Genomic DNA, 27,600 nt, shown 5'->3' with positions numbered 1-27,600 from the left:
CGGGTGAGAGGTGAGTCAGGAGGAAGTACAAAGGAGACATTGCTGGAAGTGGCAGAAGAGGAGGTAATAAGACCTTATTTTCTATTTACACCCAGTAACCCCCGTCATGTCCGTCCTCTTCCTCCATAGTCACTGTGATGTCTTATATCTCCAGCAGATGATGATACCCACATATATATGTAGCGGTGGGCTCCTGAAGAGCACGCGCTATCTGTTTTCAAAATTTTACTTTACCCAAAATACAGTTTGGTTTGGGTTTATTTGTCTAAATTTGACTTCTGTGTCATGGTGACTGGGCTGTGAGATGTTCAGCTTGGCCACAGGGGGGCACTGTCTCGGGCGGCAGGCATGGAACTATGGCAGTGATGGCGAACCTTGGCACCCCAGATGTTTTGTAACTACATTTACCATGATGCTCCACTACACCGCAGAGTGTATGAGCATCATGGGACATGTAGTTCCAAAACATCTGGGGTGCCAAGGTTCGCCATCACTGAACTATGGTCTGGTTGGGCGTTTAATTTACTCTCTCTCTGAGTCAGGTCAGGGGGAGCGGCCCTCTCGCTGTGCCCTCTGGGAGAGGGTATTTAAGATACGGACGTCACCTGGTTCGGGGTTCCGGTCCAGTATCAAGTGCTGATTAAATGGTCCTGGTCCTCCTGACCAGCCCCCAGAAAGGCTATGGCCTGGGCTGCGGATCCACCAGACTTTAATCCCTCTGGGCTGGCTAGCCCAAGGCACGGGAACTAAGGAAGGATTCTGAGGTGGTTGGTTGCCGTCTCCGGTTCGAGAGAGACCCATTGAACTTCGAGCATTCCAGGGGAGGACTCTTTAGAAGAACGGGTTGGTTTTCTTAACAAGAGCCTGGAAGGGCTGAAGTAACCAAGAGAATCTGATCTTGTGGATATCGCCAAGCATGCTGAAAGATCCAGGTATACTACAAGTGTTCTACAGCTTAGTTTCCCTACGTGTTCTGCAAAAACGTCGGTGATAAAGACTTAGTTCCTGAGTAAGCACCTTGTTGGCTGCTAGGTCTTGTGAGAGAGGGACTGTCCAACCTGAGTGTTCATCCAGCTGCGAATGGCTATTCTCTGGATTCAGTCAAAGTAAGCAAGTTCCTTAATGTTTATAGACTTTGACATAAGAGTACCTGAACGTTCCTTTCCAACCCTCTGATCCCAAGTTGAAAGACTGTTCAATGGTTTGAGTTTTTGCAAATAAAATCCATTCAAGTGGATCTATTGTCAGTCTCAAGTTACTGGGTCATCTACCATGGGACATCCCCTAGACGTGTCACAAGGAGAACAGAAGGTAACGGTAAGCCCGAAAATAACCAGCAGTTCCTTGGGGGGTTAGTGCCACATATATTGTGGAAATGTAGAATAACCCCATATATTACAATTAGGGATTGTAAGATCTTTTGAGCAGGACCCTCTTAATCCTCTTGTTTTTTTATTTTATTATAACTGTATTGTCTCCCTTTTATATTGTGCATAAATTGTTGGTGCTATATAAATAAAGTATGTAGCACTGACTCTCGAAGGAGCTGCTGGTTTGATTTGGGCTTACTCAAATCAAACTCCGTCTAGGGGTTCCGGTGGTAGATGGCCCAAAGAAATGCAGAAACTGACATTGGATCCTCTTTTGAGGTTATTTATTTAGAATATAACATAGTTTCTTAATAAAGGTAGAGGGTTAGAAAGGAAGTTCAGGTACTTTTGGAACTGCAAAATCCAGAGAATTACTGTTTCACAGCTGGGTTCTCACAACCTCCGGATAGACCTCCTCTCACTAGGCCTAGCAGCCGGCAGGGTGTTAAGTGAACAAAATCTCTGCCACAGACTTGGATGTAGAACACTTGAAAAGCAAAAGTCTGTAACTGAGGGACGTAGTCAAATTTAGAGAACTATCATACGGTACCAGTATCTCTCAGCCGGTCCGGCGATACCGTATGAGTTGTAGATCCATGTAGTGTCCTTCAACTGAGCCTCCAGGTTCCTTCTGAGAAACCAGCCTTACGTATGGCCTTCTCCCGAAGAGTCCTCCCCTGGATGCTCCTCCAGTTCCTGGGCCTCTCCCTAGATGAGACGGCACCGGACCACCTTTGAATCATTTTGGCCTCATATCCATTCAGGCCTGTCCCTGCAGTTGCTTCGCCTCGGGCTATCCAGCTCCGAGGCTTGGAATTGCATGGATCCGCACCCCATGCCTGGAGGGCCATGGGGGCTGGTAAGGAGGACCAGGACCAAAGACAGAAAATTTCTTCTGGACCGGAACCCCGAATCACGTGATCGCAGTACCTTAACCACTTCCCACCCGGCCAATGTATATATACGGCGGGTGGGAGCCGCCTGCTCCTGATAGGACGTTCAGGAACGTCATTCAGGAGCAGCGGGATCGCGCGCGCCCGCGCAGCGGCGCGATCCCGATGTGCTCGTGTCACCCGGACACGGCACATCTCAGATCGGCAGGAGGGCTCTGTGATTGGCCCTCCTGATCACATGACGGCCGTGTCCAATCACGGCCGTCATGTGATGTAAACAAACAGCCGGTTGCTAGGCAATCGGCTCTCCTCTCCTCACACGGAAGTCACCGCTGAGAAGAGGAGAGCAGAACGCTGCAGCCGGCTGATGATCAGTGAGTATGGGCTGCTTTTCACAGCTTTTTACTCACTGATCATCAGTGTAGTGTAAACACACAACACACCACACAGTGAAAACACAGTCCCCACATATGTCCCCAAAACACACATGTCCCCAAAACATACATGTCCCCAAATAATAAAAACACATGTCCCTAATAATAAAAACATGTCCCCCACATATGTCCCACTAAAATCACATGTCCCAATGATTATCTGCACACATATGTACGTGATCACCTGTACACATATGTACATGATCATTTGCGTACATATGTCCGTGATCACACAAACCAATTATTATACACTTAACGGAATTTTTTTTACCAAAAACATGTAGCAGAATACATTTTGGCTTAAATTTATGACAAAATTTGATTTTATTGGATTTCTTTTCAAATAGAAAAAAGAAAATATTGTTTTTTTCCCAAATTTCCGCTTTTTTTGCGCTTATATCGCAAAAAAAAAAAAACGGAGTCGTGAATAAATAACACCAAAATAAAGCTCTATTTGTGCGAACAAAATGATAACAATTTCATTTGGGTACAGTGTAGCATGACCGCGCAATTGTCACTGAAAGCGCTAGAGCGCTGAAAGCTGAAAATTGGGCTGGGAAGGAAGGGGGTGAAAGTGCCCTGTATTGAAGTGGTTAAATACCAGCTCCCAGAATGCACAGTAGGAAATAACTCCCACTGGGCTGGTTCCAAGACAAGGATGGCACTCAATACACCCAACTAGACTGCTTTCTGCAACTTGCTGGCGGTGACAGTGACACCTGCAGCCAAGATCCAAAGCTGGGGGATTTAGAAGACCGACTGTGTCGCAATAACCTCCAAAAGAAATTCCTTACTGCTTGGATGAAAGAAGTCCTGGTGGAGGATGCATTCTCCCCGTTATTTGCCATTGAACGGGCTCATAGAATCCCCATGGGAGCCCCCCTCCGGTAGCACAGCCTCGACCCATGTTGGTGCATATTCTTCATTTTCGGGATCGAGATATGACGTTACAAAGAATTTGAGAAAAAGGGGATCTTAAATATTATAATAATAATGCGATTACCATCTTCCTCGATTTCTCCACCGCAATGCAGAGAGCATCCTTCTTTGGCGTAAAGAGGCATCTGTGGGAAAAACATCTGCCGTATAGCATGCTATACCAAGCTAGATTAAAGCGGAGGTCCACCCTAAAGTGGACCTTCCGCTCATCGGAACCCTCCCCCCCTCCGGCGCCACAATTGGCACCTTTCAGGGGGGAGGGGGGTGCAGGTACCTGTACAGTACAGGTATCTGCACCCACTTCCGGGATAGCTCTCTGCGGAAAGGGGCGTAGATTACACCCCTTTCCGAAAGTCCCCCGCTGCCTGCTGGGAAACACACAGATCCCAGAGGCAGCAGGGACCGTCCTTATTGCGCAGCGCGACTCGCGCATGCGCAGTAGGGAACCGGGAAATGAAGCCGAAAGGCTCCACTTCCTGATTCCCATACGCAAGAAGGTGGCGGCAGCACCCGAGAGACGATCGGGAGATCGGCTTCGGGTGCCGACATCACGGGCGCGCTGGACAGGTAAGTGTCACTATTTTAAAAGTCAGCAGCTGCAGTATTTGTAGCTGCTGGCTTTAAAAAAAAAAAACGCGGAGTCCCGGCGGACTCCCGCTTTAAGGGTTGTGCATAAGGGCCGGCGGAGGCCGACCAGTGGCTGGATTCACTGGGCAGATACTGATCTCCTCCTAATTCAATATGTTACCTCATTGCCTTCTTTTGTGGGAGTTGATATTGTTGAATGCCACCATGTTGCCTACTGCTTCTGATGCTGCAAATCAGTCATGTTGCTAAAGCATTATATATATATAAAATAATTTTATTTTTTTCTGGTGACTAATAAATCCATAGATACTTACAGATTCAGAGCGGAATGTCATAAGTGTGATTGTGATTGGCCTCAATGCTGGACCCCACAAGGGCCCCGGGGGTACCATTTGCTTGTCGTAAAAAAAATTCTATGTCTAAGGCAGGGGTAGGCAACCTAGGCACTCCAGCCGTGGTCAAACTACAAAACCCATCAATATTCTTTTTTTTTTTGTATAATCAGTATTTATTGCAATATAACAGAAACAGAAACATGAAATACAAGACAAGCTCAACATCACATTTAAGTGCAATACCTATCGGCCTCAGAAAAGCCACTCTAGGGTCAGTTTAACAGCATGTAAGTTGAACAAATAGACATACATAAAGAGAGAAGTCACAAAGTCGTAGAGAATGGAAGAATGTCGTGGGCATACATATAGTGGGTAGGTTGGTGAAACTCTATAGTTGCAAGGTTGAAAACAGCCTAGTAGGCATTGGGACTACTCTGGTATAAAAATTATCTGAAGTGTGGACGCCATCCCGTCACTAGGGTAGAGGGGGGGGCCCAACAGCCACCAGCTAGCCGCCCTCCACCGCCAGCGTATCCCGGGAATCTGGCGTCACCACAGAGGATCGGCCAGAACGTCTCCACGTGCCAACCTTGGAAATTCTCGCCCGGAAGCCCCGGGGTTAAAGAAGGGATCACAGCCCACCATCTACCAGCTCCGGTATATCAGGCTCCACGACATTCAGGCCAGGGAGAGGATGAGACATAAGAAAGGAGGGAGAGGAGGAGAGAAAAGGACTGTATAGGGTAGAAAGAAAAAAAAAACTGCGTATGCAGCGGGTTAGGGGGGGTATATTAGGAGAGGTAGGAAGAAGGGAAGGGAGGTAGGAAGAAAAGGACAGGTAGAGGACAGGTAGAGTAGGTCAAATTACCTGAATATAAGTTCCAAATGTCTGCTTTGTCCGTACCGGGCACACCATTCCTGAGCTTAAGTTTCATATGCAGTATTCCCTCGCTAAGAGCCCCCAGGGGGAGATCCAGTCCCCCCACAGGCTCCAGCCAATCTGAGAGCTTTAAGGGTAGGGTCTGCCAACTCCAGCAGAGCCACGCCTAAACTTGAGGGTACTTGGTGAGGGTCCGATGCATATGCCGAGCAGGGTCTCCAGATATCATGAAATCGGTCCTCAAGGCCCTTACAGGTGGAAACCCAATTCTCCGCCTCTTTCACCACGTTCACTCCCCTGCACCACTCCTCTCGAGTGGGAATTCCAGGCCTTTTCCAGTATATCGGAATCAGGCGTCTGGCTGCATTCAGCAAATGTGCCAGCACAGTATTCTTATATATACTGAGCGGGACCGGGAGTACCTGCAGAAGGAAGTGCAGCGGCGAGAGAGGGACATCTATCCCCGTCACTACCTTTACTTGGCCCTGTATGTCTTCCCAGAAGGGTCGAATTAGGGGGAATCCCACCATATGTGAACTAGGGTCCCTCGGTGCCCACATCCCCTCCAACAGAACTTCAATGCGGAGGGGTAAATACAAGCCAAGTCCGCTGGCACCCGGTACCAACGTGCCAATAGTTTAAAATTGGTCTCCTGGACTTTGGAGTCTCTAGAGGACGAATGGGTGAGGGAATAAAGGTGTGATAACTGCGTCTCTGTAAACGTCGTCCCTATGTCAGTCTCCCATCGCCTAATATAGGCAGGGGTGGCCAGGGGGCCGGCCGAGTCCAACAGCTGGTATAACTCAGAAACCAGGTGTGGAGTTTGCTCCTCCGCAAGAAAAATGCGCTCAAATGGGGTGAGGGACAGGGGATCCCTAATAGTATGACCATGTACCTGGAAAAAGTGGTGCAGTTGTCTGTATCTCCAGAAATTCATTCGTGAGCCTCGACTACCTACGGGCAGGGCTTCATATGGCATAAGACCGCCATCCCTCATGAGTTTCCCGCAACTAGCGTTCCCATCATCAACCCAAGTCTCGAAGAAAGCCATCTGTTCTCCCGGTGGGAACTATAGGAAGCCATCCAGTGGGGCCAATGGGGACATAGGGGGAGCCAGCTTTAGGAGTGGGTTGATCTTGTCCCAAACTGAAAACACATGGTTTGTCAAGGGGGAGGTCATCTCCGCCAGGCCCCTATATTCCTGGGGTAGCCAGGGTGCGTAGGATAAGTTCCTACCCTCCAGACATTTCTCCAGAGGGACCCAGAGCTTAGTTCGAGAGTGGAAATGCCAATCCAGAATCTTCTGGAGGGCTATAGCTTGATAATACTGTCTGATGTCTGGGACACCCAGGCCACCCCTCCTCTTCGAACGACGTAGCACCCGTAGAGCTATTCTAGGTTTACGGTCATTCCCAATAAAGCGAGACATCATACTACTTAAGCAGTCGAAGAAGCACTTGGGTAAGGGGATCAGAATCATCTGCAAGTAAAAGAGTATACGTGGTAGGACATTCATCTTTATGACGTTCACCCGACCAAACCATGTAAAAGCCGTCCCCGTCCATTGCAAGAGATCTCTCTTGATCGCATCCAATAAAGGTGGGTAATTGGCTAGGTATAGGGTATCAAAGCGGTTTGTTAAGTGCACCCCCAAGTATCGCAGGGACGACATGGTCCAAACGAAGGGAAAGGCTGCCTTGAGGGAAGCCATTAGGTGAGGGGCCAATTGAATGGGGAGTATTTCTGACTTTGAAAAATTGATCTTAAAATTAGATAACGACCCAAAAAGTTTCAGTTCCCTCATCAGGTTTGGCAGAGAGAGCAGGGGGTCCATAAGGTGAAACAGCACATCATCAGCATAGGCCGAGAGTTTGTGTTCTGTATTACCAACTTGAAGGCCCTTAATATCAGGGCTAGCCCTCACCGTGCGTAGAAAAGGCTCCAGCACCAGGGCAAACAAGAGGGGCGAAAGAGGACACCCCTGCCTCATGCCGTTTCTAATGGGGAACCGGGGGGGCGTGGCCTGACGCGAATGGCGGCAGACGTGTAGCTGAGGAGCTCCTGCCGGTCACGGATCTATCCATCGCCATCCGCCCTCCACCGCACACAATCTGCTCCCAAAACTGCCCTACCTGGACCGCACTGGGCCGCCGCGGGGATCTGGACATTTATCTCCCAGCACTGAGGCTCCAAGCCGCCCGAACCTGCCGCTGAATCCTCCGCCGACCGCCGCCATCTTTGGCCTCCGGGATCGCCTGAGGACGCCGAGCCCACGCCGGCGGGAGAGGTAAGGGGCTGCCATCGGTCCCCTTCTGTCATCTTCCCCCCGCCCGGGTCTCATTTGGGGCGGTTTCGGACTTCCGCGGCCCTCGGGGAGCCCGCGACCGGCTCCGGCCTGGTGCGGCCTACTGAGGCCTACGGATCCCCGGGGTTGCCTACAGCTGCTACCCCGGACAGTGCTCCACGGCCGTTCGGGCCTCCAATTGCGGCCGCGGTTTGCCTCCTTGCGCTGGCCTGATTGCCTTCCCACCCCCCCCTCACGGAGACTTGCTTCTACCTGCGGTCCTCCACCCTCGTTTGTTTGTGGCTCCCGGCCTGCCCTCCTGGCCCACTATTTCAGGCAGACATCCTTGCTACAAGCACTCCCTGCAGCCTCATACTCCCTCTGATTACAGACTCTGCTCTGAATATCAATGTGTACTCTTTCACCTTAATGCCGCAGGGGATTGTCAACTTTACATTGCTTTTACCTGGATGGACTTTTAATCCTCTCAGATAATAAGCCAAAATATCCCCCGGAATTACTATGGTGGCTTTCCTCTTGAACTATCTCATGATTGTGACCGCGTGACCGCATGCAAGCCCCTTCTAAACATCTAGACTTTCACTTATAAGGGCCTGACCTGACATATGGAGAGGTAGGTCGGACCTACACCCCGCTCCCGGCTCCCCCGGCCCCACGGCCCTCATTTCGGACAGTAAATCGGACCAAACGTAGCTCCATGGGGAAAGACAAGCTCAAAGCACACAAGGGCGGCATTGGCCGTCACCCAGGAGGGGACCTGGATGATTATTTTGGCAATGGCAGGTTGTCCTCACAGCATCGCTCAGCATCTAAAGGGACGCCGGCCCCTCCATCCCCGGCGCGCTCTGAATCAGCCCTGCATTCTCAGGTGCGTCCCCACAGCCAGCTCTCTCACTCTGAGGACTCTGCCCTCTCCCCCAGGCTTACCAGAAGCCGTTCTAATGCCTCCCTGGGATCGGGAGATGGATGGGACATGGAATCGCAGATCAGATCCCTGCACAGTTACATGAGATCTCTCCCTACTAAAGCTGACTTTGAACGCTGTGTGCATAGGATCGAGGAAACGTATCGGAAGGAGATCTCTGACCTGAGGAAGGATGTGGGGGTACGCTTTGACGATGTGGATGCAACGGTAGATGGCCTGCGGGACACTGTACAATCACATGATCGGATCCTTAATACCCATACTGTCCTGCTCCAGCAACTCTCATACCAACAAGACGACCTCGAAAACCGCAGTCGGCGCAACAACATACGTATACGGGGGATTCCCGAGTCGGTTGACCCCAAGAATCTACCTGCCGCAGTGACGGCTATCTTTAACCAACTACTTCAACGCCCCAAAGATGACCCGATTGAACTGGACCGGGTGCACCGCACGTCGGGCCCCCGCACTCCTGACCCCTCCTTCGTCCGTGACACTCTGTGCCGTGTTCATTTCTACAAAATAAAGGAGGACATTATGAGGGCCGCCAGCACTCAGCAGTCGATTCTATTCAATGAAACACCTATCATGCTCCTTCCTGATCTCTCCCGCCAAACGCTAGCAATGCGGAAATCCCTGAGACCCCTCACGCAACTCCTACAAGCGAGGCAGATCAAGTACCAATGGCGTTTTCCGTTCCAACTTCGAGTGCACCACGCGGGTAAAACCGCCATATTTCGTACATTGGGGGACTTGCCTACATTTCTCAGTACGCTTGAACTGCCTCAAGTCACGTTGCCTGATTGGCCATTTGTTCCGACCACCCCTGGTCTACCCTACACCCCGCAATGGCAGAAACAGGGTCGCAGGCGCACCCCTCGGTCTCCGCTACCTCAGGACCCCAACGGCTGACCTGATCCTGTGGGCCCACCCGGGCCTGTTTTCTTTCTCCGCCTCTGGGGTCCGTCCCCTTGATGTGCTGGGACCCGAAAGGATCCAATAGCTTTGCTGCTGATTAACCCTTTTGTTTGCAGGTTTTTTTTTGTATATTTCTTATGTCTTCTGTTACTGTGCACCCCCCCCATATCCTTACAGTGGGTGTGCTCTGTTATGCCTTCTTTTTTTTTTTTTTTTTGCCCGTTCCTGGAATGATCTCAGGACTTGTCCCTGCACCCCACTAACTGCAGCAGCCCCCCCTGGGTTGCCCTTGCCATACTTCACAGTTGTTGCTATGTTTGGTTTGTCCCCTCCCTGGGACCTGTTACATGTCTTTTCCCCTATGCCTCATACCGGTTTACTAACGCATTTACTGATGACCGCTAAGATACTTTTCGCTGTTATGTTATTTGGTTTTCTTTTTAGGTCGCAACTGAATCCGGTTTACCCGTGGGGCCGGGGTGCTGGGAGCTGCCCGGCTCGGTGATTTTACTCCACGCCCTCCCCCCCCCCCCTTACGGGTTTTCTTTTGTTTGTTTTTTCTATTTTTATTTCTATTTTTTGCTGTGCGCCCCACGGTGTTCTCATGAGCACTGTGGGGGGCACCGATTTTTGCCTTTATGTTAGGCTTCTTTTCTACATGCTGCTTACTTTTTGGAGCCACTTAGTGGTCTTTTTTGTTTTTGTTTTTATCTTCCTCACAATTTTTTTTTACATGACCTCTTGGGCCTGTCTCCCACGATTGATGTTTACAGCTATTGTATTTCGTGTATCCCTGTTTATTTTACCGGGAGCGGGTGTCCATGCCTATGATTCTTGCTACTCCCTCTACAAGGTTGTTATACTGTCTTTTCTCTCTCTTCTTACCTTTTTTCTTCCCTCCGTCTTCTCTCTGCTTGTACCCTTCCACCCTCTGCCTCTCCCCCTGCCCCCCCTACCCTACCTCTATTCCCGTTCCCTACCCCAACAGGGTTCGCCCATGGTGACACTTATCATGTTGATTCTGAGCTCCCCCCTGCGACCCCCCCATGGCTAGTGACGGCTCCATAACCTTTGCCTCCTTTAATTGTAGAGGTTTCAATACGCCTGAGAAGCGGAGCCAGACACTCTACTATTTTCACAAGAAGCGTGCGAAAATTCTGCTGCTTCAAGAAACACACTTTCGCGCGGGAGCTATTCCAGCCCTGCGCAATAGATATTACTCGCAATGGTTTCACAGTGTTAATCCTCAGGCCAAATCTAAAGGGGTATCTGTTGCCTTTCATAAATCTTTTAATCCGGAGGTTCTAGACTCTCTCATAGATGACTCGGGTCGGTATTTGTTTTTGAAACTGAAACTAAATGATTTTCTCTTCACAGTGGCTAACATCTACGTGCCGAACGTGGGTCAGGCTCGGTTCCTCTCCTCGGTCCTCACCAGACTATCCTCCTTTGGAGGGTCAGCTTTCATTATTGGCGGTGATCTCAATATTGCCCTCTCCCCATCTGCAGACACATCCTCGGGTAAGTCTTCCGTTCCTTATTCCACCTTGACACGCATTAAATCACTTTTACATTCATCCCATCTGGTGGATGCCTGGCGAATCCAGCATCCCACGGAAAGGGATTACAGTTACTTCTCAATTGCACATAACTCCTACAGTAGATTGGACCACTTTCTCATATCACAATCACTACTAGACACACCTCTCCAAACATCGATCGGTAACTTTCTGTGGTCCGACCATGCTCCCGTCTACCTGTCCCTGGTCCGCCCCCCTGCTACCCGTCGGGGAGCGAGCTGGAGACTTAACGACAACCTGCTGCGGGACTCCGTGTGTTTGGCGGATGTCTCTAAAGCCATTAAGGATTTTATAGGTGACCATTCCGCTGACACTACCTCCCCTATGAACCAATGGGAGACACTCAAATGTGTGCTCCGGGGTACCCTTATACAACACGGTTCTCGCCTTAAAAAGGCCCGAGCCCATGACATACGCAGACTCCTTACTACCATTGCGGACCTCGAACCCCTTCACAAAAAGGATCTGGATCCTGCTGTTTTTGTTCAGCTTTCCAACGCCCGCAGGGACCTGCTCCAGCTCCTAGACGCGCACTCCCTGATTGCCAGGGATAAAGCGCGGAACCATTTCTACTCATTGGCGAACAAATGTGGGAAACATCTGGCTAGGGTTATCCATCCCAGACCCCCGCGACATTCTATCCCCTTCATCGTTCAATCGGACCATACCAAAACGTTTAACACCTCTGGGATATCTGCATCCTTCAGGCGATACTACTCACAGCTTTATAACCTTCCGCATGCAACCCCTCCAGATAGGTCCCCCCCATCTCCTGACCCCATGCAAGCTTATATTTTGGAGACCGCCCTACCTACTATTGACAAGGTGGACGCAACGGCCTTGGATGAGCCCCTACTTACCTCTGAATTTTTACAGGCTATCAAAGCCCTTAAGGTGGGAAAATGTCCGGGCCCTGACGGCTTTACACCCCGGTTTTACAAAACTTTTGCCCCCCAACTTGCACCCCTCCTGACAAAAGCCTTTACTTCGGTAGACAGCTCTAACCTTCCTTCCAAGGACTCCTTATCTGCTAACATCTCTATTATCCCTAAACCGGGCAAGGACCCTTCCCAATGCAGTAGCTATCGGCCCATCTCCCTGCTCAATATAGATATTAAGCTATTCACAAAAGTTTTAGCTACCCGTCTGTCACCTCTACTGCCTAAAATTATTCATAATGATCAAGTGGGGTTTGTCCCTGGCAGGGAGGCAAGGGACAACACCACCAAGACGATACATCTTATTTCCCTGATCCAACGTAGAAACCTGAGAGCTTGCCTCTTATCTTTCGACGCTGAAAAGGCCTTCGATAGAGTCAGTTGGAGGTTTCTACAGCTGTCTCTAGAACAACTTGGCCTCGGAGCTCCCTTCATCTCTAAAGTTATGTCCCTATATTCACGACCCTCAGCTGCGGTCCTGGTTAACGGAACCGCATCAGCCCCCTTTGATATTGCAAACGGCACCAGACAGGGCTGCCCCCTGTCCCCCCTCCTCTTTGTCATCATCATTGAACATTTAGCCTGTGCCATACGACAAAACCCCTCCATCCTCGGTATTCAAACTCCATCTGCACATCATAAACTCTCCCTGTATGCTGATGACCTCCTTGTGTATATTCAGAATCCACACATCTCCCTACCATCCCTACTCAGGGAATTTCAACGTTTCGGTGTCCATAGTAACTTTAAGATCAACATCTCTAAGACAGAAGCCCTCAACATATCCCTCACCCCCTCTACGCTGTCCCTTCTAAAGTCCAACTTTTCATTTAAATGGCAAACCAAGGGGATCTCTTACCTAGGGGTCATCATACCCTCCAACCTGGCTGATTTGTTTTCCCTGAATTATATTCCCCTGCTTAGCCGTATACGGAAGGACCTCGAGGAGTGGGGGGGATCTCCTTTACCCTGGTTCGGAAGGATTAATATCCTAAAGATGGACACTCTACCCAAGTTCCTGTACTTATTTCAAACGATCCCCATCCACGTCCCCAAATCATTTTTTATCTCCCTACGCTCGCTAGCTATCAGATTCATGTGGAACAGGGGCCTCCCCAGAGTCAAATTTAAACTGCTTACACTCCCGAAGACTATGGGAGGTACCGGCCTCCCTGACTTTGAGACCTACTACACAGCTGCTCATATGTCCCGCATTATAGAATGGTTCCCCCGTCCGCCTTGCAAGGCCTCGGTGTCCGTTGAACAGGACCTTTCTCCTGTGGATCTCCGAGCTCTTCTATGGGGATACAAACGAGACTACTCTCGTATGACCTCCTTATCCCCGCTGACCTTGGCCTCCTTGAAGCTATGGTATATGACAGGGCTAAACACCACCCTTTCCTCCGATCCAGGCCCCCTGACGTCCCTCTTTGACCATCCTGCCTTACCACAAAGTACGGGGGCAGCCTCCCTAGGACCCTTTAGGCGTACGGAGTGGCCGCAAGCTCGCACATTTGTGCATCCTACTCAGGGGACCTCGGTCCCCACGGCAGACTCCGGAGATTGGCTCACGGCCCTACATGTGTCCACGTTTACCAAACGCCTACACTCCTCCTCTCAAATACATCGCAAGCTCACCATCTTCGAGGAACTGTGCTCGCTCCTAGAAACTCCCAAACACCTACTATCCTCCTTATATAACCTACTGCAGACGTTAACACATGATCAACTCCCACATTACACTAGGCTGTGGTCTGCGGATTTGGGTGAAGACATCTCTGTGCCGGAATGGCAAACCTCTTTTCATTTCACACATAAGTCTACCATCTCTTGCTACTCTCAAGAAAAGAACTACAAGCTATTGTCCAGATGGTACAGAGACCCTGCTACTTTACACAAAATCTTCCCATCTACGCCAGCCACCTGCTGGCGCTGTGGAGCTTCAGTCGGAACATACATGCATATCTGGTGGGACTGTGAGAGGATCCGCCCCTTCTGGACCCAGGTTTTTGATTGTTATAATCTCTTAGCTGATGTTCCGGTTCCTATCTCTCCGAAAATCGCATTACTCTCCATACTGCCCGGGTCTATTAAATCGCAGAGACAGAGATTGCTCCGCTTTTTTATGTCCTCTGCTAGACAACTGATACCTGCTTATTGGAAGACGACGAATACTCCCCCATTGTCACGGTGGGTATCGATTATGAATGACACCATGAGAATGGAGGAGATGTTGGCGCTGGACAATGACACCTACACCAAATTTATATCTCAATGGTCGATCTGGCTCCGCTTCTCCTCCTCTGACGCTTTAAAGAACCAAATCTTGAACGCATAAGGTCATTGTGGGCTCTCTCTCTTCCCTACCCCCCCCCCCATGCCCCTCCCCCTTGCCTCCCCTCTCCTCTCCTCTTGCTATCTAGCTTTCCCCTCTACCACTTTGTTCCTCTTTATTTTGCTCCTCTCCTCCCTTTCCTCTTCTCTCTCTCTCTTTCTATCTTCTTTATGTTATTGATTAAATACTGTCTCATGTAGTAACCCATGAGTATTTTTCACTACTGGGGCCTCATGGATCGGAGAGCAGGCCGTTTTCCCTACTCTCCAAGCTTCCCATCGGGGACCGGCTGTGGCCGATAGTCATTAACCGACCCCCGTAAATGTACTCCTATTACTGTTCCTGCTTGCATTTGCCTCATGATGGTTACTGTTTTATCGTTTTGTTTTTTTACCTGACGTGTTTCAATAAAAATATTTTCAACACTAATGGGGAACCGGGCCGACAAAGTCCCATTCACCTTGACCTGAGCACAAGGTGTGGAATATAAGGCCGCGATCGTAGTCAACATCCGCGGGCCTAGTTGTATGGAGTGAAGCACCTCTGTCAGGTAGGACCAGTCTATGCGGTCAAAGGCCTTTTCGGCGTCTGTGGACAAAACAATATACGGTTACAGGACTGGGCAGGAGCGGGCCCAGTGAATAAGATGGACCGCCCGAAGGGAGTTATCCCTGGCTTCCCTCCCGGCTACAAAGCCCGTCTGGTGAGGGTGGACAAGGTTAGGAATAAGGTGCTTCATTCTATTTGCTAAAATTTTCGTCAGAATCTTTATGTCCAAATTAAGAAGGGAAATAGGGCGGTAGCTCTGGGGGATGGTGGGGTCCTTGCCTTCCTTCGGTATCACTGTAATGTGAGCTAGAAGGGCTTCTGGGGGGATGGCACCACCCCTAGCTATTGCATTAAAATAGGCACACATGGGAGCCTGCAGCTGGGGCAGGAAAGCTTTATAGTAAGCCTTAGTGAATCCGTCCGGACCAGGACTCTTTCCATTAGGCAAGGACTCCACCGTGGCCCCATGCTCCTCTGCAGTAATTGGGAGCTCCAAGGCTGCGGATTGTTCTTCAGTAAGTTTCGGTAGGTCAGCCGCCGCCAAGTAGTCTCGGGTCGCCTTGAGTCTATCCGCTCGGGTTGCGGGGGAGATTGTAGAGTCTAGATTATATAGTGTTGTGTAATACTCTCGGAACCCGGCCGCTATTTTAGAGGATTGGACTACCGGAACCCCTGCAGAATTGTGCAATTTGTGAATATAGGTCTGAGCGTTTACGGAGGGCGCGGGCCAGCATCCTTCCGCATTTATTCCCTTGTTCATAATATTTATGGGCCAAAAAGCGAAATTGTTTGCGGGCTTGGCGGTCTAATAACCGCAGAAATAATTCCCGTAGCTCCGTCAAAGCCGACAAGGCCTCTGGACTCCCACTAGTTTTATGATCGAGTTCAGCTTTCTAAAGGGCAGTATATACCCGTGTAAAATCGTCCCGTCGTTCTTTTTTCAGCCTAGACCCTTGAGAAATTAAGGCCCCTCTAACCACCGCCTTATGTGCTTCCCATATAACCCCTTCACCCAATTCAGCTGACGGATTTTCCCTGAAGTAATTGGTTAGTGTGTCTGTGACCTCCTTCACCGCGACCCCATCATCTAGTAAATTATCATTGAGCCGCCATGTCCAGGCCCTCTGCAGGCCCGAGGGCAGGGCAAAGGCAACCGTCACTGGGGCATGATCTGAAATCGAAATGACGTCGATAGACGCAGACTGAAGGAGTTCCAGAATATTGCGGTCAACATAGATGTGGTCAATGCGTGTGTATACATCATGCACCTTAGAATAATAACTGTAGTCCCTATCTGGGGGGTGTAGTGTCCACCAACCGTCCGACAGGAGATGAGACTGCATAGTCTTGCGGTAGTGTTTAAGGAGTTTGTAGGAATGTGAGGGTCTCGCATGGGATGTGTCCAGCTGGGGGTCGGGGCTTACGTTAAAGTCGCCTCCTACAACTAAAAAGCCTTCCCTAAAATCTGCTAGACGGTCTAATGTGCGGTCAATAAAAGTGAGTTGGTCGGCGTTAGGGGCATAAAGCGTCGCAAATGTGTATAGTTGTCCAGCTATAGTGCCCTTCAAATAAAAATACCTGCCCTGGGGGTCTACCTTGTGATCAGAGGGTTGGAAGGGGCGGGACTTGTGTATGCCAATGGCTGTACCTCTCGATTTAGCTAGGGGGGAGTTACTCAGGAACCACTCGTTAAAAAGATGGGTAGGTAGTCTAGGGGCCGACTGATGCATAAAGTGAGTCTCTTGAAGGAAAATCACCTGTGTCTTCAACCGCTTCAATTCTCCCCAGAGCTTACTACGCTCATGAGGGGAGCATATGCCCCTAACATTGTAAGTGCTTACCTGCAATGCAGCCATCCAAAAAATTCAGGCCGGGTCATGCTCGAAAACTGGTGGTGCGCCCGGTGCAGACGACAAAGTGGCAGAGTTGACCTAAAGAAAGAAGAGTCAGAAAAAAAAGCAGACCAGGGAAAAGAGAGAAAGAGAAAGGGGGAGAAAAAACATATGCGTGAGACATAAACAAGGCACATCTGGTAAAACATAGTTACATAGTTAGTCAGGTTGAAAAAAGACACAAGTCCATCCAGTTCAACCTTAAAAACAAATAAATAAAATAAAAAATAATCGTACAATCCAGATACCCAATTTTATGCCCACAATTGATCCAGAGGAAGGCGAAAAAAAAACCCAGCAGAGCATGCTCCAATTTACTACAGCAGGGGAAAAAAATTCCTTCCTGATCCCCCAATAGGCGATCGGATTTTCCCTGGATCAACTTTACCTATGTTAGTACCTAGTTATATTATGTACCATCAGGAAAGTATCCAAGCCTTTCTTAAAGCAATCTACTGAACTGGCCAGAACCACCTCTGGTGGGAGTCTATTCCACATTTTCACTGCTCTAACTGTGAAGAAACCTTTCCGTACTTGAAGCTGAAATCTCTTTTCCTCTAGACGTAAAGAGTGCCCCCGTGTCCTCTGGGTTGACCGTACAGAGAACAACTCAACACCAAGTTCACTATATGGACCCCTAATATATTTGAACATGTTAATCATATCCCCCCTTAATCTCCTCTTCTCAAGAGTGAATACATTTAGTTCCTCTAATCTCTCCTCATAGCTGAGTTCCTCCATGCCTCTTATCAGTTTGGTTGCCCTTCTCTGCACTTTCTCCAGTTCCCCGATATCCTTTTTGAGAACTGGTGCCCAAAACTGAACGGCATATTCCAGGTGAGGTCTTACTAATGATTTGAACAGGGGCAAAATTATATCTCTTTCTCTGGAGTCCATACCTCTCTTAATACAAGAAAGGACTTTGCTCGCTTTGCAAACAGCAGCTTGGCATTGCATGTTGTTATTGAGCTTATGGTCTACCAAAACCCCCAGATCCTTCTCCACTATGGATTCCCCCAGTTGTACTCCCCCTAGCATGTATGATGCATGCATATTCTTAGGCCCCAAGTGCATAACTTTACATTTATCAACATTAAACCTCATCTGCCACATAGTCGCCCAATTAGACAGTGTATTGAGGTCGGCTTGTAAATTGGAGACATCCTGTAAAGACGTTATTCCACTGCATATCTTGGTGTCATCTGCAAAGACAGAAATATTACTTTTGATGCCAGACCCAATATCATTTATAAAGATGTTAAAAAGTAAGGGTCCCAACACTGAACCTTGGGGTACACCACTGATAACCTTAGACCATTCAGAGTAAGAGTCATTAACCACGACTCTTTGAATTCTGTCTTCTAGCCAATTTTCTATCCATTTACAAACTGATATTTCCAAACCTGTAGACTTTACCTTACACATGAGCCGTGTGTGCGGAACTGTATCGAATGCTTTTGCAAAATCCAAGTATACCACGTCCACCGCCACCCCTCTGTCCAAGGTTTTACTTACCACCTCATAAAAAGAAATCAGATTTGTCTGACAACTTCTGTCTTTCATGAATCCATGCTGTCTGTTGCTTAAAGTGTTTTTGTTCAGCAAGAACTCGTCTATGTGGTCTTTTATTAAACGCTCCAGTATCTTCCCAGCTATAGAAGTTAAGCTAACAGGTCTATAGTTACTTGGTAAAGACTTTGATCCCTTTTTAAATATAGGCACCACGTTCGCCCTGCGCCAATCCAGTGGGACTATTCCCGTCATTAATGAGTCCCTAAAAATTAGATACAATGGCTCTGAAATTACAGAGCTCAATTCTTTTAGGATCCGTGGGTGGATGCCATCAGGTCCAGGTGCTTTATCCACCTTTATTCTGTCTAAGTATTTCTGGACCATATCCCTTTTGAGCCATTGTGGATCATTTGGGGCTGTGTCACTACCACCCCCATTATGGACATGCGCTCCCCCATGCTCTTTTGTGTACACAGAGCTGAAGAAAGTGTTTAATAAATTAGCCTTCTCTTTGTCCCCAGTCACAAACTCTAGATTGTTTTGTAAAGGGCCTACATGCTCAGACTTGACCTTTTTACTATTAATATATTTGAAGAATTTTTTGGGGTTTGTCCTACTATCTTTTGCAATCTGTCGTTCGTTTTGAATTTTTGCATCCTTGATTTCCTTTTTACATATACTGTTAATTTCTTTGTAACATTTAAATGACACTAGTGATCCTTCATTTTTATATTTTTTAAAAGCTCTTCTCTTACAGTTTATAGCTTTTTTAACTTTGGCCGTGAGCCACATAGGTTTTGTTTTTAGCCTTTTAAACTTATTGCCCATGGGAATATACTTTGCAGTGAGGTCCCCAACAGTCTTTTTGAAGAATTCCCATTTCTGTTCTGTGCCCATTGAAGCGAATATTCTCTCCCAGTCTAAGTCCTGGAGAGTAGCCCTCATCCTTGGAAAATTAGCTCTCTTGAAGTTAAGTGTTTTTATCTTACCCGTATGTATTTCTTGTTTAGCGCTAACATCAAAGGAAATCATGTTATGATCACTGCTACCCAGGTGTTCCTTTATCTGGACATTAGTAATAAGCTCTGCATGGTTTGAGAAAACATAGCGGCCAGGGCCGGCTAGAGGTAGAAAAAAAACTAAAAGTTATGTCAAGGTCCCCACCCCACTCAGGAGGGGGGTGGGGCCCATGCCACAACCTCATATCCCAACAAGGATCTAAGCCCGTGAAAAGAAAAAAAAGAAAAACGGGAATCATACTGGGGGTACGTGGAATCCCATAGTGAAGAGGGAAGGGGGCCCCCATCTCCATCTACCACATCTGACCTGGTGCGGTAAAGGAGGGGGAAAATAAGTGAGGTGGCAATGACTAATGTGTAGCAGGTTCCCCATGGCAAAAAAACAATGCCAAAAAAAAAAAAAAAAATAACTACAAATGTGAACCCAAAAAACTCGAACCAGCACAAGCTGTCGTGGAGAATTCCAGGTAAGTCAAGTCAACCCAGAGTTCTGCAGATCTCAGGAGTGTGTCCTTGGGAGAGAGAGTCAGCACCCTCAGGGACCGAGGTCAACAGAATCCGTGGAAGGATCCATGGATTGTCTCCTATGGCGCCATCTGCGATTTTGACTTCTAGCGGGCAGCCACGGTTGCGGTGTCGGCAATCTAAAAGCCGCAGAGTCCAAGGGGTTCCTCCAGTCCGGAAAGTCAACCTGTTCCAGCTCCAAGGAAGCTAAAAAGTGTGGGAGATCATCTTTAGTGCGGAGAGTCACGGTCCTACCGTCCCTAGTAACTTGGAGGGCAAAGGGAAACCCCCACCGGTATGACAGTCCAGCCTCTTGAATAGCCAGTAGGAGGGGGCGCAGGGCCCTGCGTTGCATTAGAGTGAGCCTTGAAATGTCCTGGTAAAAAGCCAGATGTGCACCATCAAAGTCAAAATAGGGTTCCCTCTCATTTTCTGCATTATGCGATCCTTAAGCGTATACTTATGTAGCTTACAGATAATGTCTCTTGGATTATTCACATCTTGAGAGGGGGGTTTCAATGCCCTATGTGCACGGTCAATTTCTACAGTAGCTGTGGCAGGTAGGCCTAGGATCTCCTTGGGTGGGAATAATGTCCCTAGCTCCTGTGGCCTCGGGGAGGCCCCGGATCCTAATGTTGGCCCTGCGACTGCGGTTCTCGGTGTCGTCCAACTGACAAAGCAGGGCCTCAATCTGACGGCCTTGCGCATCACATTTATCCTGTAGCATGTTTATAACAGGGAGTGTCTCTTCAAACCTCTGCTCCAGGGACTCCATCCTGCCCCCTAGGTGTACTGTGTCTGCCTTAAGCTGTGCAATGTCCTCTTTAAACGCCTTCTCCACTCTATCAGCAAAGCGCTCCAGGTCAGCCTTGGTGGGGAGGGACAGAATATGGCGCCTGATATCTGCGTCAACCAGGGGGTCCGGTTCGTCAGGGGCTTCTGCCAGCAACCCGGGGGGCCCTGGGGAGGTCGGGGGGGCCGAATCACTCACCGACTACGGGGAAGGTATTGGCGATGCATCCCGCCGGTGCGACTTCGCGGCTGGCACGGCTTTGCCAGCCTTCAGGGCCTTGCCGGCCGGTGCCATTTTGGAGGCCTCCCGGCCTTTCTCCTCCTTCCCTGGGAAGAAATTATCCAGCTGTGCTTGCTTCGAGTGGTCCACCCGTGGGTGCTGGGACGACGCCCAGCTCTTGTGAGACAACGCTGTGTGAGGATGGGGATGGATTCACCCTCCTTATGCTGCTATCATGCGGCGGTGAGACGGAGCTGAGGAGACACACGTCTTCACTCCTCCATGGTCAGGCCACGCCCCCCCCAACAATATTCTTGATCAATGTGGATATTAAAATCTTACCAAAAGTATTAGTAGATTAAATGTTATTATTTCTACGCTTTTTCATCCTGACCAAACCGGCTTTATTCCGGAAAGGTCTACAGCCATAAATCTCTGCCTCCTCTTTATGAATTTACAAGTCTCCTTGGATTCTCCAGATACGAGAATTGTAGTGTCCTTAGACACTCATAAGGCATTTTATTCAATAGAATGGCCTTATCTGTTTGGAGTGGAACGGTTTGGTTTCGGGGTCAGATTTATCCAATGGGTCAAGTTGTTGTATACTCAACCAGTGGCTAGAATTTGGGTCAATAATCATATCACAGACCCCTTCACAATTCACTGTGGCACTCGGCAGGTGGGTACGTTATCACCCCTGCTGTTTGCCTTGGCAATTAAGCCATTGGCAGCAATGTTGAGGCAGCATGAATCCATCCATGGCTGCAGAATTGGTTCCTTGGAGGGGAAAACTTTGTACACAGATGATATGCTGTTATATGTAGCAGACACCAATACCTCCCTGCATATGGCATTAAAATGGGAACCAATCCCAATGCAATATCCTCTGTATTAAATAGCCTCCGATGTTAGCTCCGGAGCTCGAGTGATCAGAAGCAGCTCTGCTTTTGATAACGTTGCATCTATATGACGAAACACGTCAAGCTGACTTTCTTGCACGTCACTACTGGCACGGAGAGTGGAACGCACGCTATGTGCTGAACAGCGACTACGTCTCCCACACAAGCAGGGCCAATATTTCTTATGGTGATGCCTCTTGTCATACTGATAGTTTTAATCATTTATGAGATTATTTTGTAAGCTGCCATTTTTAAATAAACCTGAGGATACTCTACTCTATGAGGAGTTTTTCTTTCCACATACCGCTTGTTGCACATCACTTATCCCTGGAGCTCCGGAGCCATCATTGGAGGATATTTAATGCTGAGGATACACCAGAGGATATTGCATTGGGATTGGTCCCCATTAATGACCTACAAGCACGGCAGACTCCTTTTGCTATAAGGCAAATGAGTCCTTCACATTTGGTGAGTGTGGATCATTGTTCCCAGAATGTGGAAGTACTGACACCGATGGAACACGGAGCACGACAGGACTTTTTGCACTAAGAAACTACTCTATTTTGCACACTATCACGATACGCACTTTTAAATATTGTCACTTTATTTGATTTGATAGATGTATTATTAATTCATTTCTGCATTTGGTTCACATAGATATAGGTATGCACTTTATTATCCTACTGTTTCAACAGTCATATATTTACCCATTAGTAAACATCCTAAGATATAGATATCCATAGGATCTATATAAGTGCAAAGTCACATTGATAAGTAGTAATAAGGTGGAGCAGATGCTGTCTATTTTTCATTTAAGTCTATCTTGCCCCAGAGTGGGGACAATACTGGACAGCAGCGGCTCATATTGCCATATACCACCAAATCACGATTGTTTTATAGTATCAACTGTACAGCAAACCTCCTATTCCCCCCTCACATCCACAGCCTATTATTGTGTGACCAATTCCATCCAAATAGTTCTTACTTTAATTTCCCAAAGTTATCCGTCTACAAGGAGACCTGTATAGATCAAATGACGACACCAATGAGGATGGAGGAGCACCGGAGTCACATGACTGAGAAGATACTAAACCTCACCCTGGAGATCATCTACCTGCTGACCGGAGAGGTGAGGAGGTTTCTGGGAGGTCACTTGACATCACTCTTATCTCTATTATTAAAACACAGACCTGACCGGAGAGGTGAGGAGGATTTTGGAAGTCTAACATGATATTCCTATTGGTTCCTCAATACAGAGATTTCCTCTTCTTAAGTCAGCGCACCTGCTATGCCGATCCCGCGAGCCAATGTATAGCTACGATGGTTCGCGGGATCGTGCTGACCTGCTGCAGTATAATGACGGTGGTTGGTCGGTAAGGGGTTAATAAAGCACAGACCTGACCGGAGAGGTGAGGAGGATTCTGGCATTTTAACATGTTACTCCTATTGGTTCCTCAATACAGAGATTTCCTCTTGTGAAGTCAGGTGATCATATGACCATCACAGCGCCTCCATGTGACTCCCTAAAACCTGAGAGACACAACATGGAGAAGATTCTAGAAGTCACCAAGAAGATGATGGAGCTGCTGACAGGAGAGGTGAGGAGGATTCTGGGAATTCTGGGACATTATCCAGTAACAGACAAGGGATGTGTCTGGATGGTGACTGTATCATTGTGTGTGTCAGGTTCCTATAAGGTGTCAGGATGTCACTGTCTATTTCTCCATGGAGGAGTGGGAGTATTTAGAAGGGCACAAGGATCTCTACAAGGACGTCATGATGGACAATCAGCCGCCCCTCACATCACCGGGTAAGAGGAGACTTTATTGTAAAGGAGAGAGCAGTACGGAGGCTCCACCTAGATCCCCCATCATCTGATAAACACATAGAAACAATGTATTCAGTCAGTGTGTGTGTTTCCTACAGATGGATCCAGTAATGGGGACCCACCAGAGAGAAGTCCCCGTCCTCTGTATTCCCGGGATTCCACACAGGAAGATCATAACTATGCAAAACATTATCAGGTAGATGAGGAACAATCACTGATAGTATCATTACGATCTGTACATTATCTGCATTGTTACCATTGATGTCATTTTTATTCTATATTCAGACTGGAAACCTGAGAGATTCTAAAGTTGAAGTAAAAGAAGAGATAAAAGAGGAGGATGATGAGGATGGAGTGATGGAGGAGTCAGAGTTTCTAGGACACAAAGATCTGTACCAGGACACCATGGTGGAGTCATCCAGCTACAGAAACCCACCAGAGAGATGTCCCCGTCCTCTGTATTCCCGGGATTCCACACAGGAAGGTCACACCATCCCCCACCATCATCAGGTAGATGAGGAACAATCACTGATAGTATCATTAGGATCTGTACATTGTCTGCATTGTTACCATTGATGTCATTTTTATTATATATTGCAGAGTGGAAAGCTTGAGGATGATAACATTGTTGTTAAAGAAGAGTATAAAGAGGAGGATGAGGAGTATGGAGTGATGGAGGAGTTTTCAGAAGGACACAAGGATATGATGGAGCCACCTAATACCAGGAACCCACCAGAGAGATGTCCCCGTCCTCTGTATTCCCGGGATTCCACACAGGAAGATCACACCATCCCCCACTGTTACAAGGTTGGTGGGACAGAACATCTAGAACATGGACTTGTGGAGACAATGTGTTGATTCTTTTTGGTGATGTCACAATAATGAAGCCTATTTCACACAGATGTTATTATTGATTTTTCTCTTGGTTTAGGGTGAAGATCTGATAGATATGAAAGCTCATATTAAAGCAGAAGAAGAGACATATGTGAGAGATGATCAACAGTCTGCAGAGGTGGATGGAATAACGGGGACATCAAAGATCAGCATAGGTGGGTCATTAACAGTAAATGCACTATATAGTTCTGCCCCTTCACTGTATACTCTGTGTTGTACATTACATACTCCCGACCCCTGCAATTTATACTCTTATGTTGTACATTACATCATTCTGATACTATATAGTGCTATCTGTTGTATCTTATACAATATGTTGTACTTTACCTAGTCCTGACTTCTGCGCTCCCCTCTACCCACTGCTATATATACACATAATGTGTATTCTCTTTTATTACACCCATTTCCTACCAGCTGGACATTTTTATATCTGATGATGTGATTGGAGCACAGACTTTTACATGTTGATAATAATGTGATAACATCCTCAAACTTTGGAACCTTAAACAGAAAGTGAAAATGAAGGAGGAGTCAGTAACCCAATGATGGTGGTCTTCAGTTGGGAAGATGGCAATGAGTGATAGAGGGGGAGGGGACACTCGTCCTATAATCCCCTCATCACTGTCACTCCTATAAAAGACAGTTCTCGTTGTTTCCTCACTCTCTGACTAAGGTCCATGAATAAAGAAATGATCTATTAGGAGATCAGAGGACCCATTTACTAGTTACCTTGAGGGGGGAATTGTAAGAGCCTCAGAGACAAAGCTGCCTGATGTGGGCGGAGTCCTGGTTTAGGGGAACCAATCAGCTGATGTCTAGTAATAATCTTTGTATTTCTATTTTAGTAGATGGACGGGAGATGAGGAAAACCTCAGAGGATTGTCTCACTTTGTCTCCAGACTGTAAAGTAGAAGATGAGGACATCACACAGTATAGTCCAGGAGAAAACCCGACTACCTCAAATGTCCATCCGGCACCACACAGTGTAGATGGACCATCGTATTCCTCTTATCCTGAGGAACCTCAGACTGTGAGGGACAGTGCCGTCCGTCCAACAGATAGGAGGTTTTCCTGTACTGAGTGCGGGAGGTGTTTCCGTTCTAAATACAATCTTAATGTTCATAAAAGACTCCATACAGGAGAGAAGCCGTATTCCTGTCCTGAGTGTGGGAAATGTTTTTCAGCGAAGTCCAATCTTTCCACACATCAGAGATCTCACACGGAGGAGAAGCCATATTCTTGTCCTGAGTGCTGGAAATGTTTTTCACAGAAGTCCTATCTTGACACACATCAGAGATCTCACACAGGGGAGAAGCCATATTCCTGTCCTGAGTGCGGGAAATATTTTTCACAGAAGTCCTTTGTTTACACACATCAGAGATCTCACACGGAGGAGAAGCCATTTTCTTGTCCTGAGTGTGGGAAATGTTTTTCACACAAGTATCATCTTTACAGACATCAGAGATCTCACACAAGGGAGAAGCCACTTTCCTGTCCTGAGTGAGGGAATTGTTCCTCACTGAAGTCCTGTCTTCCTGTACATCAGGGATCCCACACAACCCTCAAGGTGTATTAGTGCCTTGTGTGCGGGAAATGTCTTCTATATGAATGTTGCTGGACATCACAGTTCTCATGTGGGGAAGAAGCACACCCTGATATACACCTCAGATATACTCCATGGCTCAGAGATCATCAAAGACATGGATGAAGTGTTGTACCGTGTTGGCCATTGATAACAGTAGAAAAATAAAAAGAGTCATTAACTTTCATTAGCTGAGTACATTTTGTGGTGTAGAAATTTAAAGGTCTATTTAAAAAAAAAAATATGACAAGAACTCACACAGCCATTATGAATTTTGTGTATTCTTTTATTTCATACAGTCATTTCCAATAATCATTAGCTCCATCTCGTGGCAATATTGAAGAACAGCACGATTAAAGTGTTACTAAACCCTCAACAGTAAAATCTGTCTGTAGAATAGCATGCTTGTTATACTCACTGTGGAACTTAAGGGGTTAATCCTCTGTATTGTGTAAAAAGTCTCTTTGATCCTGTATGGACAGATCCTCCCCCTCCTGCAGGGTCTCTCTTGGTAAGGCCAGATAATACACATTCAGAGTAGTCTTTCTGCACATGCTCAGTTTGGTCTCTATTGCTAGAGAGAACATTTTCTTGTTGAGCTGAGCTTTTCAGGTCACATGATATTGACGACATCACACATGTGGGCATGTATATAGATCCTAAAGGACAGCCCAGTCCCCCCCCCCCCCCTCCTCCTCCATGCCCAGTAACCAAAAAATAACTCATTGGATGGGATGTCGCATCTTGATTGATGGATGATCCGCCACCCATAACAGCATGAGGACACAGGCTATAGTGGAAATCTCCTCCTACCTGAGCACTCAGGCAAACCGTGCAGTTTATCACGCGACCGTGGTATACAGATCAGCCAAAAAAGGTATATAGTGGCGCTATTTTAACCACTTTCAGACCGGACCATTTTGCTGGTAAATGACCAGAGGTCTTTTTACAATTTGGCACTGCGCTGCTTTAACTGGTAATTGCGCGGTCATGCAATGTTGTACCCAAACAAAATTTGCGTCCTTTTCTTCCCACAAATAGAGCTTTCTTTTGATGGTATTTGATTGCCTCTGCGATTTTTATTTTTTGCGATATAAACATAAAAAGACCGCAAATTTTGAAAAAAAATGATATTTTCTACTTTTTGTTATTAGAAAAATCCAATAAACTCAATTTTAGTCATACATTTAGGCCAAAATGTATTCAGCCACATGTCTTTGGTAAAAAAAAAGTCAATAATTGTATATTTATTGGTTTGCGCAAAAGTTGTCACATCTACAAACTAAGGTACGTTTTCTGGAATTTACGCAGCTTTTAGTTTACGACTGCCTATCTCATTTCTTGAGGTGCTAAAATGGCAGGGCAGTACAAAACCCCCCCAAATGACCCCATTTTGGAAAGTAGACCCCCTAAGGAAATTGATAAGTGGCATGTTGAGCCCATTGAATATTTTATTTTTTTGCCTCAAG

The 27,600-nt window shown here is 47.4% G+C and overlaps 2 protein-coding genes across 2 annotated transcripts in view; both read left to right on the top strand.

Annotated features, from left to right (window-relative positions):
* LOC143986885 (uncharacterized) overlaps positions 1–27,600 on the top strand; it is a 159,558-nt gene that overhangs the window by 94,726 nt on the left and 37,232 nt on the right. The window lies entirely within an intron of this gene.
* On the top strand, positions 14–26,318 carry LOC143989652 (uncharacterized). Its single transcript, XM_077489909.1, has 9 exons — positions 14–63; positions 22,828–22,956; positions 23,291–23,425; positions 23,514–23,637; positions 23,754–23,851; positions 23,941–24,165; positions 24,256–24,462; positions 24,587–24,704; positions 25,395–26,318. The coding sequence occupies exons 2-9, from the start codon at positions 22,861–22,863 to the stop codon at positions 26,051–26,053; spliced, it is 1,662 nt and encodes a 553-aa protein (XP_077346035.1). The 5' UTR covers positions 14–63; positions 22,828–22,860; the 3' UTR covers positions 26,054–26,318.

This window comes from Lithobates pipiens, unplaced genomic scaffold, assembly GCF_037356315.1.
Source record: "Lithobates pipiens isolate NorthernLeopardFrog02 unplaced genomic scaffold, aLitPip1_a1.2 Scaffold_18, whole genome shotgun sequence".
NCBI classification, from domain to species: Eukaryota; Metazoa; Chordata; class Amphibia; order Anura; family Ranidae; genus Lithobates; species Lithobates pipiens.
The sequence above is the reverse complement of the archived record's forward strand: the minus strand, read 5'-3'. Positions and strand labels throughout refer to the sequence as shown.

Excerpts from the sequence above, each read along its gene's own strand:
- LOC143989652 (XM_077489909.1), top strand. The coding sequence starts at position 22,861 with ATGACGACACCAATGAGGATGGAGGAGCACCGGAGTCACATGACTGAG. Across the intron at positions 23,638-23,753 it reads GCCGCCCCTCACATCACCGG|ATGGATCCAGTAATGGGGAC; the intron begins GTAAGAGGAGAC and ends TGTTTCCTACAG. Across the intron at positions 24,705-25,394 it reads GACATCAAAGATCAGCATAG|TAGATGGACGGGAGATGAGG; the intron begins GTGGGTCATTAA and ends TTTCTATTTTAG.